This window comes from Melanerpes formicivorus, unplaced genomic scaffold, assembly GCF_026170545.1.
Source record: "Melanerpes formicivorus ecotype bairdi unplaced genomic scaffold, bMelFor1.0.p_v2 SCAF_6, whole genome shotgun sequence".
Lineage (NCBI taxonomy): Eukaryota > Metazoa > Chordata > Aves > Piciformes > Picidae > Melanerpes > Melanerpes formicivorus.
Genome location: NW_027142358.1, coordinates 5526614 through 5547935, shown reverse-complemented (window position 1 = coordinate 5547935; position 21322 = coordinate 5526614). Strand labels below are relative to the sequence as shown.

Below are 21322 nucleotides of genomic sequence, written 5' to 3'. Positions count from 1 at the left end.
CTGACTCTCAAAATAACAGATGAGGACAGAATTTCTACTTAGCTGAGTGTTGTCTCCAGAAGTAAAGCAGAGTAGGTGAAGTGAAAGGACACAGTAAAAGTCCTATTGTTAGGATCAGTTGTCATAGAAGACAATATAAACTGAGCTTAGGCAGAATGTACTTGTCAGGAAAATGTTCTGGGGTAGAAGGGATGTCAAAACAAGGTGGGAGTGTTTCTGTGCTCATGGGATAGCCCAAGAGCACAGTTCCCATGACAGTCCAAGCTGAGGAAGGTGACAAAGATAGCTAAAAATTGCTGTCTCTCCTTCACTTCTAAAACAAGAGGTTAGATTGTCAGAAATACAACAAAATTGGAGAATGATGACATCCAGAGTGTTGGGAGCTTTCAGAGCTATAGGCTAGACCAATGTGAGTCAGCAGGATTTGGGCTGAGAAAAAAGAGTTCCTCCTAAGGACTGAATGAACTATTTCACTGTATCTTCCTATGCATGAAAGAGCCATGAACTTTCCTCATTTGAGAATCTGCAGGAGAATACAGCAGTGAATCTCTCAGTGAATCATAACATTAGGCTGGGATAAATTCAATACCTATAGTAAAAGCTGGCCTTGAAACTCAGCTGATTGCACTGAGGTCCTTAAATAAAAGAAGGGTAAATCTGCATACTTAGTAATTTTTTGACTTGCTGTTCAAATGCATATTACAGGACTGATGTGCAAGATGAAATGGTACTGGCACTGTGTGAGAGAGGAATGAGACGTCTGGCATCATGACATACCTCATAGAGGTCAATCATCACATTCCCCTCCAGCCCTTGACTACTCTTGACATTTTCCAAGGCCAGGGTGAAGTACACGCCTCGGGTGTCGGAGATATACAGATTGTAGGTGTCATTCTGGTTCCACTCTTGAACAGCTGCAAACACCTGATTCTCATCTGTGCTGATAACATGCATGTCCTGGGGAAAGAAAAGAGAAGGAGGTTACTAGAAGGAGCTATGCCCTGTCATTTCCAAGGGCACCAAAGTAATTGTGGAAGAGTAAGGGATATATTTAGGCTGAAGTTTAATCAGAAACTGTAGATAGCACTCCTGTAAACAGCCAATTCCATCCAGGAATATTTTACACCAGTTCTCTTCTGCCAGTTTTCAAAGCAGTAATTAACTGATGAGGTGTTAATTGAACGTTTACATTGGCAATACATTGTTATACAGCAGCACTTCTCGCCCCCTACCAACACTTCCATTTTAATGAGCACTTTGTTTGGGCAGAGGAGTATTGTTTATTTGTTGGGGTGGGTTTTTTTGGCATCTGAGCGATTCTGCTTGTGACTGTGAAATCCCAGATACTAAAGATGCAGGTTTTGGGGGTCTTGTTTGTTTCTTTGCTGTTGGTTTTTTAATAATCATTTAAAAAAGGTAGCCTCTGAAACATCTGTTTCTTGTCTAACATTCAGACCCCAAGTATGTTTGGGAACTGACACAAGGAGGATAGAATTGGTTAATGTCTGCAGCCAGTGCTGCTGTTATTTATTACTTCTAATGACAGTATCGATTACCAGCCAAGGCCCTGGACCACTGTGATAAACACACTCCCAAACAATATAACAGAAAGACAACCCTAATCTTATTTAGATGTAAAGAGAAGAACTGTAGTTAGATCACCAGCCTTATAAGTGAGGGTTTGTGTTACTCTATCTGTTCTGTGTGTTACAGCAGGCAAGAAGCAATGAAAAGTTTGCATAATTAAAGAAAAAAAACAGAAACCACTAAACCTGATTCCCTCTTTCAACGCTTGGAGAAATTACTACCCAGTGGAAAAAGCCAGCAGGAGAGAAACTGTTATAACAAAATTCCCAGACTCTATCTGCCCAGCACAGGCACTCTGAGATCTTTGGTGCCATAAAAATCTGCAAAGGTAGAAAAAGGAATGCAGATTTCTTAGCACCAGGAGATTCCCAGAAGATTCAGCTGCTCTTTTTGGTTTGGGCAGATATCCTAAAGTTATTCTGCGTCCATGACTCTTAGCCAGGGCTTTCTATATGTAAAAGTATTCAACTTTATCAGAAAATATACTCTAGAAGCTGATGCTACTTCTTCCTTCTGTTAATAACAGAATCTTTGACAATTCACACATTCTCATAGTTTTTGTAGAAGAAATTAATGCTTCCAGATGGACTCTTGTAATGTAAAGACAAAAAAATAATATAATGAAGAAACCTGATGTGTAAATTTGAAAGCAGATTCACCATGAAGTTAAGATTCAGAACAGTGGTTGGTTCCTCGAGATCTGAGTATGGAGTGGATGAATATTCACTTGATTTACTTGCTGCTTTGTGCTGGAGAAAAATGTATCCCAGAAGATGGGCTGTTTTTGTAGAGAAACAGATTGGCTTAAATCCTGAGGCAATAAGAAAGGCAACATAAGTCCCACTGCCTTCTACTAACTGAGGTTGTGAATAGACATTCTCTCTTAGCTCCAGCTGTGCTAGTAGAAGTTACTGCTCCATCTGTTTGTTAGAGGCTTCTTATTTCAGGTTGTCACCCTAGTCAATACTGGTAGACCTATATGAGCAGGTGTTCCCAGTGTGCCTCAGGCAATACTGACTAGCACAGTTCTAATCTCAAGTTTAAACTTCTGCATATGTGCACATACACACGGGCAAACCTCTCTGTTTAAGCATAGACAGAGACTGTAAGTAAAACTTCTTTTGTCTGGTAAATGTACAGTTTTCTTAACATACCACTTAAATCAATAGTTTTGTAATAATTAGGGAATAGAGGTAAAAAAAAAGTTTGATCAGCACTGAGGAATGATTCTATGATTTTATGACCCTATAACAAAGCTAAAGGCAATTTAATGGATGCTCAAAAAGCAATTAAGTGAATTTATTCACTTGATGCTTCTTGAGTTTTGGTCAGATCATTCTGCAAGATGCATGTCTGAAGGGGATTCCACTAAGGATGAAGGAATTTAAGCCTGCAGATGCAGAGATTGAAGAGAGGATTGATATAATATACCTGGTGCAGAAAGTAAAAAAAAAGATAGCACTCCAACTCTTTGCCTTTGGGGATCAATTAATTTTTCCTCTTAATACAGCCTTGTCCAACAGATGCAGTAACAATGTAAAGCTTTGATAGAAAGGGAACAGTATATGAGCATCAAACAGGTCTCTGAACACCAGGAAATTTTTGCCTTTCACACTGGGAAAATTAAAATCAATCTATATATCATATGAATGTTTTAATTTTGTTTCAGGATGGAGGTTGCCTAAAAGAGAAAAAGGAATAATACAAAAATACAGCCTTCATCTTGATATGGATCAAAAGCTGCTCTAAACCTTCCACTACTACAGCAGATATTCATTCTGCTTCCCTACAGAAGGAGGGCAGGAAAGGAAAGCAAGGCACCTTTCTCAAACAGTTGTTGTCATCTTTAGGGGCTCCTCATGCATCTGCCTACTGAGAGCCTGAGCTTTCCTCTCTCTGTTCCAGCACTTAGTGCATTAATATGCAGTTTTACTGTCTGTCCCTCCTGGCTTTGCAAAGACAAAAGAGCACAATGCTGTGCATGGGTTTGGTCAGGCATCTACTCAAATGAGTAAAGGCCAAGGCTTTCTACATTACTAAACATGTTTCCATTGCCCTTTTAGCACTTACTCAGGGAACTTTTCTTTCTGGCAAGATAAATAGCTGGAATGCGTAATGCCTGTTTTATTCTGTCAATTACTGGAACTGTCAGCTCTTTTTAAGATCTGTATTTAAGCTGGGGCTTTTTTTTCAACTTATTGCTTCTTCTTCCATCAGAATGTGAATCTTGAGGTTGAAGGAAGGTGATGAATTTAAAACAGATTTACCACACACCCATCCCATCAGTATTCAGCCCAGCACCAGTTAAGGACAGGTCTTTTAAAAAAGAGAAATTGCTTGGCTTGCTTCAGTATTCACAGATGTTGGCCCAGTGCATTGGTATAAAATGGAGAGAATGTATCCTGTGTGTACATTTAAGGCGATTATCACGAGTGATATTATAGTCTGTGACAGAGAACACATTGCTGTGTTGTGGTACGGAATGGGTAGTACCAAAGCCACTGCAGAAATTAGCAGGTCTCAGGAAAGAGCTTTTACAGGGTTAGCACAACCTGTATACACGTTTTGTATGCAGGCATCTTCTTCAATGGGAGTTTCGAGTTCATGTAGGTCATTAATCAACCTGGCTACTAGCCTGCCAATGCCAAGAAGGAGGATATTTTAATTTTGACTTGCTATAGGCCATTCCTGCCTGAGCAGGGGCATCACCCACCAAAGCTGCCTGCTGTCACACCCCTCCAGTTTAGGAAAAGTGACATGCAGAGACAAAAAGCTCAGTATTTCCATCTTCAGCTCCAGAAGTCGCTTAGTACTGTTTACCATATTTGGTCCCTCTTTCTTAGATGAAGGAGATAAAAGAGAATTTAGGCATAAAAGAAGCTGTTTGTTTCAATTCCTGGAATAGTATAACACTTTGTGCATTTTTAATAAAAAGCAGCTGTGGTGCTTTGATAGCAGCCTCCTAGACAGCCACGGCTCCACTGTAGCTCCTTCCAAGCCAAACGTAGCTCTTCGGTCTTTGAAGATATTCTGAGATTGTGACAAAGCATCTTAGCACTTTAAATATCTGCCTTTTTCTTTAGGTCAAATAACATGGATGTATTGCTCCAATTCCCATTCTCTGAAAATACACTGCAATTCATCTGTAGTGTATTTTCCCTGGCTCTCCAGGTACCTCTTTGAGAAAGTGGACAGTTGAAAAGATAATGTGGGCTAAAGGAGACAACCAGTTCAAAGTAAGCAGTCTCCCTTACAGTCTGAATCAGCTGTAAATTATGATTTTGATTTGGGTGTTACAATAACCATGCTACAAATGCAACTCCTTTGGCTAAGGGCTATTTCAAATAACACCTGTTTAAATTTGATCTGAATTGACAGATTAATTCCTTTCTGCTTGGACAGGAAGTTTCAAACAAACCTATCTTTAAACATGATTGAAGATTTTGGGACAGACCATAAGTCTCCGGCATCAGAGCTTCTGGTAGGGTCCCCAAAGTCCTTCAAGCTGAGCTTGCAGGTAATGTAAGCAGGAGCAAAGGGTACAACTAGGTACGACTAGGTAAGGTATGGTATTGAAGGCTTGGATTTGAGCTGCAGTTTGGTTATGTAAAGGCCACCCAGTTAATCCACCATAAACAGGTCAGTTGGGTTGAGGAATCAAAGACAGGCAGTTGTGATATTAACATAATTATCCCTTGGAATATTTCTACCTACAAAACCTGGGGCACTTTCAACTTCTAGGAACAGGCCAATATTACACTTCCTTTTTTTCCTTTTTGACAACCCTTGATTAATTTCTGGGAATGTGTTCATCTCCAGATGTTAGACCTCACAAAGAATCATAGAATCAACCAGGCTGGAAAAGACCTCAGAGACCATCAAGTCCAACCTATTACCTAATACCTAACACCTCATGACTAACTAAACCATGGCTTCAAGTGCCATGTCCAATCCTTTTTGAACACCTCCAGGGACGGTGACTCCACCATCTCCCCGGGCAGCCCATTCCAATGGCCAATTGCTCTTTCTGTGAAGAAGAATCTACAAGATCATTTGATGCCTTTAATCTTAAATTTCATTTAACCCAGACTACATCAAGAGCAAAAAAGCCTAAAAAAAATTGAAAAAACAAACAAAAAATAATAATCTTCTGTCATCAAGAAGTTGTTAGGAGCCCAGCTGCAAAAGAGTGATTTCTTCAAAAGGGAGCTAAAATTTCATATAGATCTTTAAAAACAACAAAAAAAGCAACTCCAGAAGGCAGCAATAGCCTTTCAAGCTCCAATGCTAATTCACCATTGTTCTTAATTAGGGAAGATATGGAGCAGACACACAAAGACATCTCTTTGCTTGGTTCCCATTAAAATCTGCTAATGAGGCACAGCACAAAAAGCAACTCACACAGGATAGGGACAAGAGAAGGGCATTTTAAGACCAATTAAAGAAAAAAAAAAAAACCCACCACACAAAAAGAGAGTCCCCTCCAAAACTTAATTAACTAACCATAAAGAAATGGTAATTGACAAGGGCTGTGGTATCTATCTACATTTCTTGCTGATGTCCTTGACAAGCCCGAACTGCTGACTGTGCTGTTAGTCCTTTCTCGCTTGCACATGTTCAGTTAAAGAAGAATGATGTTTTCACTCACTGCATGTCATCTTGCAGTTACTTCTACTGGGATCAAGAGTTTCTCTACAGCCAAAATATCTGTCAGTTCACACTGGCACTCCAGCCACCGCAACCTACCTTGGGTAAGGAGTACTTTGGCAGCTTCATCTGGGTAAATGCATTCCTTCTATAAGAAACGTAATACCGTGGTCTTCCTCCTGATGTCAACTGTGAGAAGAAAAAAAGGACAGTTAGCATCAAGATTTTAAAAAATAACATTTTTTATTTATCCTTATTATTATCAGGAAAAATATCAAACAAAAGCTGTCAGGGGAAACGCCACAGTGTTGGTGGCAATGGCTTAAAACCACAGCACTGTCACAGTGGATGAAAAAGCAGTGATCCAAAAAGCCAAAACAGAAAGCAAGAGGAGACAAAGGCCATAATTTCAGGTGAAAACCTGATGAAAATTAATTCCTGGCTTGGCTTGGGCCTCTTCCTTACCACCAAAGATTCTGTTCTTCACTCTCTGCAGAGCTGCAGAGCTGCCATGCCAGCTAGTTAGGTGGTTGAGTCATCGACCCTGGAGGCGTTCAAGAGGAGATTGGACATGGCACTTGGTGCCATGGTCTAGTCATGGGGTCTGTGTTGATAGGTTGGACTCGATGATCCTCGAGGTCCTTTCCAACCTAAGTGATACTGTGACTGTGGCTATTGGTTAGATCAGCAGATTAGCAGCCATGATGCTTGATTTCCATTTCTGCCTCCAGCTTTGGTTCCTGCATGGCCCTGTACAAACCATCATATGTATCTGCTATGAGATCAGCTAAGCATTCACAGCTCCTGAAAGCAGGAGCAGCTCAGCTGATTTGGTATTTCTGTGCATCTGGAGATTTATTTAAGTGCCTAAATACTGGAGGTATGACCTTGAAAATGCTGGGTTAGAAAAATGTGAGGTTTCATTTCCTACCTCCTATTTAAAAGGGGTGAAAAATAGAAAGGAGAAAAAAAAAAAAAAGAAAAGAAAAAAAAGCTGTCAATGTTATCTGGCTTCCAGTGCTGCTGAAGTATAATCAATGTTCGTAAAGTACTTTGAAATCCTTGGATGAAAGATAGTGAAGAACAAGTATTCCAAGGGATTCTCCATGCAGAACTTTGCTTTAATTGCCTGATATTCAGGCTTATCAAGACTTTTCTTTAGTAGCAAGTGGTTTAAAATGCACTGAAGTAGTTTAAAACGTGAGATACACAGAGGCTAGGCTCATACCAGATTATGTAAAATAAGAACTATTTCTTGTTCTATAGCTCATCAATATTTTAGGGAACTGAGCCAAAGTAAGGGAAAGGAAGGCAAGAAGCACTGTTTATGAGTGTGAGTTTGTAAATAAAACACTGCATAGTGGGAAAAAGAAACCCACATTCCCTAATCCTCATGTTTTTTAATCTACTAATGTCTCATTTCAAAGGCCTTGGTTGTTGAAAAGCTAGGTGGAGATTAAGGAAGGTAGGGAAGGCTGGGGAAGACGAATAGTAATCATTTCCTCCAAGCCTTTACTGTCTGGTATAAGACTATTCATCATCTGAAGAATAGTGTTTGGGAAAAAGCAGAATCCAGCATCAGCCATGGCACTTTATTCAGCTGTACCTTCACCTTGTTCCAGATACATCCAGATAACACATGTAACCACTTGAAGAATCCCATTTTAAATTACCAGCAAACACTGAATCCACAAAATACTTTAAATAAAGCAGAAGTTGTTTCCAGGGATTTCAATATTATTATTTCAAACCTGTGTTCATTGCTAATGCAAGTGCTATCTCCTTGACCTGATATGTGTATTTCTGTTTAAGAATCCTAAGACATTTAAGGATTAAAATGGGAGCTTTCCAGATTAAAATATTACGTGGTACCTTCACATGCTGCATTATGCATGTATAAAATTGTGCAAAGTCCCACTGGGTATTAAAGGGGAAGAGTTTAAGAGGCTATCTCTCCTCACATGGCTCTTTACACCATGCAGCTGGCATGGAGGGGGAACAAAGATGAAATTTGACAGCAAAATACAAGGGCTATCCAGAAAGGTAGACAAACTCCCCAACACTGACTTCAGCTGAGGAAAAAGGGTTATCTTCTCTACAGTGTGTAATAACACCAGGTCAGAATAGAGAAGACTAATGATCTTGAAGAGCACAAAAACCAAGGCATCAGTGATGAAGTGACTAATCAGTTCACATGAGGTGAGAAATTTCCCATCTGTGTCACTCAAGCAACAAACACAGAGCCTTTCTGAAACAAGAAAGAATGGCTGAACAGTAGATGTATGCCCCTGTTTTCCTTGTCACATAAACATTTCATTCATGCCTCAGACACACTAAGTACAAAAGCTATGTCCCAGTCAACTCATTGGTCCTTTCTCTTTCCTCCACCTCTACGCATGGCAGAATATAAACTGCTTGGAAGACCAGTTTAATCCTAATGATTTCCAGTTCACCTCCACACAATTCTGTTGTTATTTTTGTCCCATTCAGCTGTTAGTAAATGGACACTGGCAGCAGCTTAATGAAACCTGCAGTAGTTCAGATCTATTCACTAGCTCTCATCAGAACTCAGCTTGGCTGAGTACACCTCATCTTCAGCCTTTTCACTATAATTACAACTGAGGCATAACAATAAAGCCTGATTGCTCCTCCTTTGGTTCTTCCCCTGATTCTTTCCCTCCTTTTCTGTTTCTCTCTCATGATCAAAAAAGCTTTGGTCTACTCCCTGGTAATAGCAAAAGACTGACACATCACTTCAAGCTGAGAGGTTAGAGCAGCAATTCTAGAGTACTGAGGAGGTTGCAGGGAGTGGCATAGAACACTCCATTAAGGTGGATGGTCTACACAGGAACTCTATGACCCTACAGTGACTATGTATTACAGGTAAAATGAATGCTCTTACCATTGTAACGAGCTGCTACAATCACTCAATACCATTACTATTACTCGGATCCAGTGTTCTGATTGGTGTGGAGCTAACACATATGCACACATATGCAAAGGAATGGAAGTGAAAATAATAGAATATAGAATAATAATACAAAATATTCGAGTAAGTAGGAGAAGAGGGTGTTCTGCACCTGAACAAAGACATAATCATCCTGGACAATCAGGGAATTATGGTCAATGTAGCCTGGAAAGGGCTTGTTGCGGGTGGCTTCGCTGCAGTTCTGCATCTTGCACGTGATGTACTGGGAATCTGAAAGGTAAAGAACAAAACCAAGACACTTGAGGTCCTGAGCGTAGATTGTTTCTTCTGTCACAAATACATACACCGAGGCAGCATTCCTGCCTCACAGGACATGAAGTTGCACCATCCATTCCATGTAACACAACACTTTCTTCACTTACATCCCTTGTAAATCCACCCTTGATCACTTTCTTCCTTTAAGTTCCTTCCTTCTTAACCTGTCTCAGACTCCTATTCCTTTCATCCCACCCTACATCAGAGCTACATATTGCTCCTTTATACCAAAAGAGACCCAGCATAGCTGATCTGCTTACTCCATTCTGCTCTTGTGGATCCCTGCTGGAAGTAGAGCATTTGAAAGTGGCACAATGTGATGCTTGTGGCTCAGGTCTAACAGATACCTAGGGCATATCATTCAGCACTGTTACCCACCCTGATGAGTTTACTTAGATACTACCCAGGCTAAAGCTTAAAGATCTGTGAGGGAACACCAGAGATGTAAAGGACCCGTTAGAGAGGCAACAAACAGTCCAAGTCTGGTGACTCCAGAAGTAACTACCAGTCTGAAGAGTTGTGTCTATGCTTCAGGACAGATACTCTGTGATGAGCCTCTATAGTTTCCCTGTCATCCTCACAGCATGGCATTTGCTGTAGAGCAGGATGGCTTCTCCTAAGCCACACGTTGAGTTTATTTAAAACAAGTCCAAGGTCCAGAGTGTACACAAATACAAAGACACCTTCACAGGACACCTGCCCCATAGTGTCACAACTGAGAATCCCTTCCACACTGCACCTCTGTGTTTCCTACAACACTTACACTCTCCAGAGTAATTCAGGTCACCTTGGAAAGTAAGATGAAAGACCAGATCCTGTTCAAGGGTTTTGCCTACTTCTCTGTTGACTGTGTATGTAGGTACACTTTAGCAGACCTGGGCAACCCTTCCACACTCTCTTGAAGCTAGAGGCCTTGGAAGTTTCAGTCAGTCATGTGTCTACAGAGGACTGGTGCACCTCTCCTATGAGAAAAGACTGAGTTGGGGCTGTTCAGTCTGGAGAAGAGAAGGCTCTGAGGAGACCTAATTGTGGCCTTCCAGTATCTCAAGGGGGCCTCCAAGAAAGCTGGGGAGGGACTTATTAGGGTGTCAGGTAATGTCAGGACTAGGGGGAATGGAAAAAAAGTAGAAATGGGTGGATTCAGATTGGGTGTTGGGAAGAAGTTCTTCACCATGAGGGTGGTGAGACACTGGAACAGGTTGTCCAGGAAGGTGGTAGAAGCCTCATACCTGGAGGTTTTTAGGGCCAGTCTGGATGTGGCTCTGAGCAACCTGATCTAGTGTGAAGGATCCCTGGCCATGGCAGGGGGGTTGGAACTAGATGATCCTTGAGGTCCCTTCCAACCCTAACAATTCTAAATGCAGCCCTAAATGATCCACTGTTACTGGATGGGATTTCCTCATCTCCTATTCTGAAGCACTGCAGGGTGCTCATCTCATAATCCATCACCTGAAGAAAAACAAATTGAATTTCTTAATGGTGGTAATTTATCCTAGAACAAGGAACTAGATTCTCAGTATTCAATTTGTGCTATTTCAGATCAATTAAGAAGCTACACTTTGTTTAATGACAAAGCTGATTTACAGGAAGAAGTATTTTGGCACTCCAGAAGTAACACTTCTATGACAGAAACACTACGTGGCATTAATGTTAGAAATACTTCTAATCTTTTTTCCTGGTTTGATATAATTGCTGCCTTCTGATCAGAGAAGTAGCATTTTCCACTGAAATAGAAATAGCTGGATTTTTACCATCTCATATTTAATCTTGGTTTTAATTAAAATCTATCATCTGACATTTCTTTGCTTGCTTCTAAGGGCTGTTGACTTCTGCTTGAAACAGACATGCAGGGTAACGAACCTTCAGGAAAGTTTGATGAAGGATGATTTTACCCTGGCATTTGCAGAATTATTGGAATATATAAAGTGCTAAGTATTATTAGTCACTGCAGTTTATAACATTTCATGCTTTCTCAGCTCACTGCAAAATACTAATTAATAGAGCCTGGAAAGCATAATCGAAATGCAGTTCCCTTCAGAGGGACATGGTTTTTTCCACTTTAGCCACGAGAGGGCAGGGAACGATGTAACTCCCAGCCAGTCAGCTTAGGAAAGTTCCCTTTCAGAGCTGCTTAGCCCTTTGTCCCTCAGCTTTCAGGAAGAAAGGTGAGAAGAGGACCAGAGCCTCTTCCACGATCCAACAGTATTGTGTAGTGCAGCATGTCTATTCCTTATTATAAGACAGAGAGCACATCTCCTCACCTGCAACACAATCAACTCTCAGTCCTGTTTAATTCCATCTGTTGTACCATGAAGGAGTGCCCCCCCCACTCCAGTCCTCACAATCATAGAGTTGTTCAGGTTGGATGGGACCTTTAAAGGTCATCTAGTCCAATACACCTGCAATAAGCAGGGTCATCTTCACTAGATCGCCTTGCTCAAAGCCCTACCCAATCTGACTTTGATAGTTTCCAAGACTGGAACGCTTCCCACCTCTCTGAGTAACCTGTTCCAGTGTTTCACAACCTTAACTGTGAAAAAATTCTTCCTTGCACCTAGACTAAACCTACCCTTTCTTAATTTAAAGTCATTACCTCTTGTCCCATTGCAACACCTTAGAGCCTGTCTCTATCTTTCTTACAAAGCCCTTTATACTATTGAGAGGTCACTACAAAGTCTCCCCAGAGCCTTCTCTTCTCCAGGCTGAACAATCCTAACTCTCTCAGCCTGTCTTCACAGGGAACATGTTCCAGCCCTCTACTAACTTCTGTGCCTTCCTCTGGACCAGGTCCATGTCTTTCCTGTGCTGAAGTCTTCAGCATGGTACTCTAGGTGGGGTCTCATTCTGTCTCAAGAAGGTTCCTGAATGAAATGCCTGCTAATCCTGAGCTTGAACAAAGCAGCATCAGTTGAAATGGATACCCCCAACCATAATCTGAACTGTTGACACAACTAGATACCTTTTCATATATGGGATCAGACACCTGCTTCCTCCCGTACACCACCCCTATTTCCTTTTACTTCCATAGGTACACTGGCTGTGTGGGAGACATTAAGAGAAGACTGCAGTGCTCTCTTACTTCCCATGAAAACAGGCTATCTATCCTGAGAGCACAGGGAGGTAACAGGACAGATGCTGCTGAGATCAGCCAGCAAATTAAAGAATCTCCTCCACAAGAGCTTTCAAAGAGCAGGCCAGGCTGACATCCATTACAGGTGACTGAAGTTTTTTCAGTCCTGTTTTAATGGAGGAACAGGGACTATGTCTATTTCTGCTGTGATGGCAGAAGTCTGTGCAGCAGTGATTGTACTATTGATGAAGATTTACTAAGGCAATTCCTGTGAACTTTTACAGTGCAATTCTCCATGGCTTCAATTCTAAAATGCCAGTAATAACTACTAAAGGGCAGAGCACTGAAATTGCTTAAGCTAATCTTCCAAGCAGCCAAACCCTGAGATGTGCACACTGAGAAAAGCTCTCTCTGCTCTGGGAGACAGAAAGAAGGAAAAGTAGGCTTCTTGCAGTGCCTGGATCCCTCTTTTTTTTCCTAAGGGAAGTTTTGCCGTGCTCGCATTAACTCAAGGATTTTGTTTCGGCTTTTGATTCTCATGGACATTTTATGTGATTCCATTGGCAGAGCTTTGTAATTTAGCATTAATTAATGTCAATTAATGTACTCAGTTGCTAAGCTCTGGAATTAATTTCATTAGTTTTCCTGCACAGATGTTTTCCCTGCCATAGGTAATTAGGACATTACGCTTTTCGTTTCCAAAACCCTCACATCCAACGATGGCTTCTGGTTTTAGCATACAACAACAAAGTCACGCTGTGCCTGGAGAGAAGCAGACATCAAGTCCCAGCTCTTGCACCCCCAGACACTTTGATTTTGTCACATTTAGACAAAGATTTTTCTTGGTGAATGGCAGCTGTTTCTAAAGAGGAAGCATAAAAAGTCACAGAACACAAGAATGGAGGAGAAGCCTTGTAAGGGAATCCTTTGACAAAATTAATCTGTTCCAGTGCTAAGAGAGAACTGCAAATGATAACGCAGAAAATGTTAAGAGCCAGGAGCACCCTGCACCACAAAATATTTCGGATTTTTCTGTTTAGATCAAGCTCCATGCTAACATGCTCTCACGGGAAATTCATCCAGCCTGTCCCAAAAACATTTCTTGACTCAGCTGGTGGAGACAGAAGGTTGGTGGTGGTTACTGGAGGATGGTGTCCTTCTGCAAAACTACACAGACAAGTTTCAAATTCCTTCCTAAAGCAGACTAGGACTTTCTGCAGGATACTTTGTTGCTGAGTGTTATTTTGGATGACATATCAAACTGTAATACCCACAACTTTCTAGTCTAAGCTTGCATGTATATTTTTCAAAACCATTATTTGAATACAAGGATAGTCAGATATAATATTCACTGTAAATGTCTGGTTTTGTTTTACTTGTCTTTAATTCAAGGAATGTATCCTTCTCTCTACAAATAAATCTACCACGGACAAATCAGCAGCTTATGTAATGAGCATCTACTTAATTTAAGACTTGTTTGTCTTCCAGATTTACTGTGGAGTATCCCAATTCATTATTGAGCAGTTTAGACATCAGGGATAGTTTCTGCTTTTGAAGGATGACTGGCATCCTATAACTAATGAACCTTAAGGACATGGTAGCAACATATCTCACTGAAAGACCCAGAGCTGTAAATCCTCTCCAAAGCTGACTAATAACCGAAGCCTAGAAATGGTTACAGGAATTTGTCCAGGTGCCTTAGTAGTCTAAACACACCTTCAGCATCCACAACCTCCCATAGCAATGAGATCCACAATGTTATCAAAAGTTCTTCCATGCTGTAAACCTTTCTACTCCTTTTTTTGAGAAAGACACAAAATGGATGTGCTTTATCCATTTCCATCCGGTCTGAATGTGGACCAGTGAAATGTTTATGGTATGGGAATATATTCCCACCTCTTCAGGACTCAGCAACTTCAAGGCAGTTAACCAGTAATGAAGATCACTAAAATGAAGTCATCCCATTTATTAACTACTCACAAATGTGTGTTTATCCTGCTGCTACCATCTCTTCATTGAATGTCACTGTCAGGAATCTTTCTTCACGTGAGGAAAAAAAATCCTTTGCCATTTCTGGCATAAGGATATAATTAGAGAGATTAACAGATGTCATTCTCCAGGACAAATACTAATCATGATCAAGAAAAAACAATATTAATCACAATCAGGAAAAAAAGCCCAGCTGCACAGGGTTGTTTAGGGCACTGTACAGTGGGCACAAAGGGAATTCAGCACTCTAGCAATGTTAGCAGAAGACTGTCAGGCTAGATTGCTTACTCTTTTTTTCCATAGTACTGATTATTTTATTCTTCCCCACAATGTTCAGTGAAAACAGAAATTAAATTCTTGGCATAACTTTGTGATTCAGACACTATTGGTAAGATGCTCAGGCCCTGTTGATCAGCAAGCAGAGCATACCTTGCTGACCCTAGGTGAGGCTTTGGTCTTACCTGAAATCAGGGCAGCACCTGAATTGCCTTTTAATAAGAAAAGCTGCTGTGTAAAGTAGGAGAGCAGAAGAAAAGCAAAGGAAACAAAAGCACTTTTTAAATAACAGGAATTCTCTAAATTTTTGCCAGCACATCAGAAAATCTCTTAACATCCTTCAGTCACACTTAAAAAAAACAAATAAATTAAAAACTTCCTCAAAATCAACTGCCATCTATTTATGTAAGTGAATGCATATCTCATAAGTGGGACAACTGGTATTCTTGACTTGCACCTATAGGAACTGTCACTTCGACATCCTCTGAGTCATAGAATTGTTAGGATTGGAAGGGACCTCAAGGATCATCCAGTTCCAACCCCCCTGCCATGGGCAGGGCCACCTCACACTAGATCAGGTTGCTCAGAGCCACATCCAACCTGGCCTTAAAAGCCTCCTTGGGCAACCTATTCCAGTGTTTCACCACTCTCACGGTGAAGAACTTCTTCCTAACATCCAATCTTATCACATCCTAGTCTTATCATTACCTGACACCCTAAGTCAGCTTTGTCATCCTTTGGAGGGCTAGTGGATACACCCAGTTCGCCTCCAAATACCTTCTACGAATCCATCTTTCTAATTCTCAACAGTTTGGACTCATCAGTAGGCATCACATGAATAAAAATTACCCCCCATGTCAATTAGCTTGAATCAGGCCATACTGAGATAACCTTTCCTAGCTCAAATGAGATAAGCCCATTAATTAAGGATCTTTCAGGCTTTGGGTATTCTTTATAAACCTAAAACCCACATGTCATTAAGTTTATATAGCTTCTGAAAGCACTTCAAGCTGCATTTGAGCAAAGCTAGATTTAACTTTCCCCATTCACTCTGCCTGCTGACTAGGGCTGCGAGTGTAACAAAGAGAAGCTTATCTTGTGGTTAAGAACTGTAGGGGATTAATTGTCTTACAGAGGTGTTGACCTGAAACCAGGCAAAAAAAAAAAAAAGAGTAAAAAAAAAATAAATCATCACAATTCCTGCTGACTTTGCTGGCTTGCCTTTGATCCTGTTCCAAAATCAAAGTGGAACACCAGGGATACCCAAGTGTACAAATGGAAATATGTGATAAGGTTCATATGAATTTCTTCCAAACAGGAAAAATCCATTTTACCGCTGTGCTCTCAGTCCCAGCTCAACTCAGAGAGTGGGCCTGAAGCCTTTTAAAAATAAACAAAACCATCACATTTGACAAGATGAAAAGTTGCGTGCTGCTCTCCAAAATTTACACGACAGAACTGAAAACGTAAATGGCAACGATCAGCCATGCAAATCTGTCTCTAATGACACGACTGAACTGCACGGTGTACACACAGTTTGCTCACCGCTACCTGCACCCTAGTTTTATGAGACACACTGTGTTCAGAAGGAGCTCAGATTTTCTGGATCCCATAGGAAGAATACAAAGAGGGAGAATATGCACTCAAGACTTGGGTACATGATTAGCAGCCATAACCTCAGCAGATGTAAATCACCATATGCCTCTGAGGCTATACTGATTTATGCCTGCTAAGGGACTCCTATTTTGGACCTTGTCAACCTTTTACATTATGTATATAAACATGATAAATAAAATTCACAGACAGACCATAATCAGGGAGCAGAGATAAGAGAGTTACTGTTGTTCCAGCAGGGAAAGCCCAATACTAAGCTTATTGCTGATAGATGTTCTCAAGCCACCCTGCCTGGGAGATCACAGGATTACAGGATCACAGAATGTTAGGGGTTAGAAGGGACCTCTGGAGATCAAGCCCAACCCCCCTGCCAAAGCAGGACCATAGACTCTATCATAGGTCTCACAGGAATGCATCCAGATGGGTCTTGAAAGTCTCCACAGAAGGAGACTCCACAACCTCTCTGGGGAGCCTGTTCCAGTGCTCTGTGACCCTCACAGTGAAGATCCTCCTCATGGAGGGCTAACACTGCATGTACTCTGCTGGCATTTCCACTTCTCACCTAAAGCTGTAGTTGCACTACTCAGCTTCTGCTGCAAAAGATACTAAGCACAAGAATGAGGTGGTTTGTCTTACTTGTTTTGAGTTCAGCAGGTTTTTGATTAGCACTTTTATTTCTGCTTCAGGATCTTTTATTGCACAGGTTGTACAGTTATTTCCCCAGGACTCTCCTTTCTTTTCTTCTTCCTCCCTGCATTTTTTTTAAAAAATCATTTTTGGCATGTCTGCTTCTCAATTTTAATCCCTTTATTGAATTTTGACACTTGGTTAACTCTCAAAAGAGATACTGCAAACAAAGTATAAATAAAGAATTATGAGAACATTAAAAAAAAAACCCAAACAAACCCAAACAACCACCAAACACAAAAACCCCACCAAAAATATTTGCAAATTATCCTCAGCTTGGAACATTGCATTGGAATGGGTTGCCCAGGGAGGTGGTTGAGTCATCGACCCTGGAGGCGTTCAAGGGGAGATTGGACGTGGCACTTGGTGCCATGGTCTAGTCATGGGGTCTGCGGTGTCAGGTTGGACTCGATGATCCTCGAGGTCCTTTCCAACCTAAGTGATACTGTGATACTGTAAAAAAAACAGAGTATCTTTCTCACTTCAGCACATTTCACCCCACTGGCAGGAACACACCTGCTTCATCCAGAGGAAAAAGATTTGTTCATTCGCTGGAGGATCACAGTTACTTCATACAGGAAAAGGAGACTGATTTAGTACTTGAAAGAAGGCTCCAGTAACCAGGAGATCTGAATACACCATGTTGGTCATGGTAACTAGAGTAACGGATCATGGGCACACTCATAGCTTTCCTCAGTCTCAAAATCCTGTGTCCAAAAGTCTTCTGGCAAAAAAATGCAGTGAAACAAGAGGTTCAAGCTTGAACAAAGATTTCACCTCAACATGAGGAGAAATGTCTTTACAGTGAGGGTGATGGAGCACTGGAACAGGCTACCCAGAGAGATTGTGGAGTCTCCTTCTCTAGAGACTTTCAAAACCCACCTGAATAGATTCTTGTGCAGCCTACCTTCGGTGTTCCTGCTCTGGCAGGGGGGTTGTACTCAATGATCTCTGGAGGTCCCATCCAACCTCTAATATACTGTGATACTGTGCAATGTTCCAAGGTTACTGCTTACTGATACCCACTATAGTCCTCTGACAGAGACCACTGCTCCTTGGAGCAACAGTCACAACAGAGCGATGGCAAAATCCAGCATATTTTCCCATATTGCCAATGAGCTGCTCTGGGGACTTGACCCATGAGCAGAAGTTCTAATGACTGGTTTGCAAGAGTCACCGTTGGCTGAAGGTTTGATAACACCATGATATTTACATCAGTAGCTCTGTCACTGCCTAAACAGAAAAAGTTGTGCTGCCTCACAATTAAGACAATATAAATAGAATAAGCTACTAGAGCTCAGCTGATGAGGAATAATTTTCTATTCTGAAACTCTTGCCTAATATTTCTGATTCCTCAGTGAGACTAGTTCATCTATCTGTCTTTTGGTCTCCACATTAAGAGCTGTAATAAAGCTTACTAATTTGTTAAGCACTCAAGAAGTCTTCTGCAGAAAGGTGTTTCAATTCTGCTAAGTGGTCTTATTACAGCCTAAGGTTTCAAACAAGACCAATCAAAGCATTTGGAGCAGGACAATTTTTCTGCCCACTGATAGCTGAACATCTGTCAAAAGCATCACCAAAATATAGCTTCTTCAAGGCCATTTGTAGTGCTTCATCTCAATGACCTCATCAAGGTTGGACGAGATGATCTTGAGGGTCTCTTTCAACTAAAGACATTTTGTGATTCTGTGACCTTGAATTCTTAATGCTTAATAGCTAGCAGTAACACTTGGTCCTGAAAATAGACACTGTCCTGTCAGTGTATTTCATTCTCATCTAGCATGTCCCGAGAAATAGAAAGCCACACATTCCAAGCCTTGCCACCACATTCAGGTAAGTGAAATTGAGAGGAGAAATAATAACCAGAGATCACAAATTATAAGAAACAGAGGTACCACATTCCTTCACTTGCACTGATCTTGCAGATCTTGAAATGGAAAGATCTCTAAAACTTTATGGTTTCCATCACAACTGTTTCCTTGCAAAATTCATTTTCCAGAGCATTCTCTTTCATGCTAAATTTCAGTGAGTTAAAAAATATTGTGACCTCACAGTTATCTTTTTCAGGTAGTTTTAAAGTTTCCAATGACAAAAGACACGTTTTTAAGCAGCACCACTTCATTTAGGGGTACGATTCAAGGAAGAATTGCACGCATTTTTAAAGACATTAATTGACCGCATCGTTAATACTTATATATTGCAAATGGTAAGAATCTGCTTATTATGTTGCAGCAAAGCTGCTACCTAAAGAGGAAACAATATGGAATTACAATGACTAGATCTATGGCAGCCAGGCTTTCGGCGTGATGCCTGCCTGGGGGAATCCAGTGTTGTGGAAAATAAATCCATGGAGGAAGTTCTGCAAAGGCAGTGGAGCTCAAAGATAAATCTTGAGAATGCATGGGGTGGGAGGAGAAAAGGACAGCGGGTGGCTTTGGGGTGCCTGAGAGAATTTAGAGCCAATTAGGAGAGTCGCAGGTAAAGGAGGCTCCTGGAACGGAGAAAAGCACCTCAGGAGGCAAAGCAGGGAGAGAGAAGCTGATGAAAGTGAAGGACAATGACAGGACAAGCAGTAACAGTGAAGAATACATTTAGGCTGGTCATTAAAAGGTTTCTAATGGGAGAGAAACGAGGTGTTTTCAAAGGCAGTACCTAAGAGTATCCCTGGTCTGTTAAAACTCCAATGCCATGAACGACGTGATATTATGCACTGTGTGAAACAACAGCAGCTAGACTGTGGTGCAGGAACTTCTTTCCAATGTCATCTTCCCATGAACAAAAATCAGGTAGGAAGAAAGTAAAGTGCTCTATATACTAAGCCAAATTACTGCTTACCCTTTCACAGCCTGCTAATCACAAGTTTTTGCTTTGCTTGCAAAACTTCTTTCTGACAGACCTGCCTAGGAACAGTCAAATCCCCCATGATAAATGAATGAATCACTAAAGAGAAATCACATTTTCATCACAATGTTGTGTGGTTAAAAGAATAGAAGGGCAGTCCAGAATACTGCAATATTTGGAAGATGATGTACTTACGACCATCCACTGTCTTTGCCTCCAAGTGCACAAGATCGGGCTCTCTACCAGACCCCATCATAGACCTGGAAGAGAGATTGATATAAAGGCATTAAAAATAACAGAGATCATGAATCTCTGAAATATTAATCCCATATGAGATCCTGTTTAGTTGGACCTCAACTCAGAGTCAGAAGAAAGAGCTCAGCATTTTTAAAGCATTTGGGATATTTTCCTGAAATAAACTTGAAAACTTGAAAGAAGTTTTACCATATAACCAAATTATTGCCACTGTACTTATGAGTTCTTTGTTTCTGGCCTCTTCACTTCCTTCTACTTGAAGACTTGTTTCGGCTCTAGTTGGTGCTAAGCATTTTGATGTGTCTCCTGGTTTGGTCAGAAGGCTGAATTTCAGTTCTGGGTGGGTTACAGGAGACTAACTAATTGCATTTGCCAGCATACTAGTTATAGTTATTCCTTAATATTGGTCATTTTATGTGCATTTCCTTAATTGACACTCTTAATGATCAACATTCCTTCATTAATTAAGAAATTAATGGGGGAAATAAAATCAGATCCTGAGACATTTTATCACTTCTGATCTACTAAAAACAGTGTTCCATTAATAAAAGAAATGTCAGACTGACTCAGAAAATGACTATTAGTTCACTCTGAATTAACAAGCAACAACAAAAAGACATGGAGCACTGAAAATAGAGTTTTATGGACTCCATCTTTATTTCCACTGCTGAGGCTCCTCAGGACTGGCACTGCTGACGAATAGAATAGAATAGAATAGAATAGAATAGAATAGAATAGAATAGAATAGAATAGAATAGAATAGACCAGACCAGACCAGACCAGACCAGACCAGGTTGGAAGAGACCTTCAAGATCATTGTTTCCAACCCATCATCCAATCCAACCCACCTAAACAACTAAACCATGGCACCAAGCACCCCATCAAGTCTCCTCCTGAACACCTCCAATGATGGTGACTCCACCATCTCCCCAGGCAGCCCATTCCAATGGGCAATCATTCTCTCTGTATAGAACTTCTTCCTAACATCCAACCTAAACCTCCCCTGGCACAGTCCTCTTGTTCTGGTGCTGGCTGCCTGGGAGAAGAGACCATCATCCGCCTGTCTACAACCTCCCTTCAGGTAGTTGTAGAGAGTAATAAGGTCACCCCTG

At 41.0% G+C, this 21322-nt stretch overlaps 1 protein-coding gene across 3 annotated transcripts in view; it reads right to left on the bottom strand.

Moving 5' to 3' along the window:
* SORCS1 (sortilin related VPS10 domain containing receptor 1) overlaps nucleotides 1–21322 on the bottom strand; it is a 315355-nt gene that overhangs the window by 67902 nt on the left and 226131 nt on the right. For all 3 annotated transcript variants that reach the window (XM_068139413.1, XM_068139410.1, XM_068139411.1), the window contains exons 6-9: nucleotides 20151–20215; nucleotides 9315–9433; nucleotides 6334–6423; nucleotides 778–957 (exon numbers count right to left, since the gene is read on the bottom strand). In XM_068139413.1, coding sequence (XP_067995514.1) covers nucleotides 778–957; nucleotides 6334–6423; nucleotides 9315–9433; nucleotides 20151–20215 — 454 coding nt within the window. The remainder of the gene's footprint in view (nucleotides 1–777; nucleotides 958–6333; nucleotides 6424–9314; nucleotides 9434–20150; nucleotides 20216–21322) is intronic.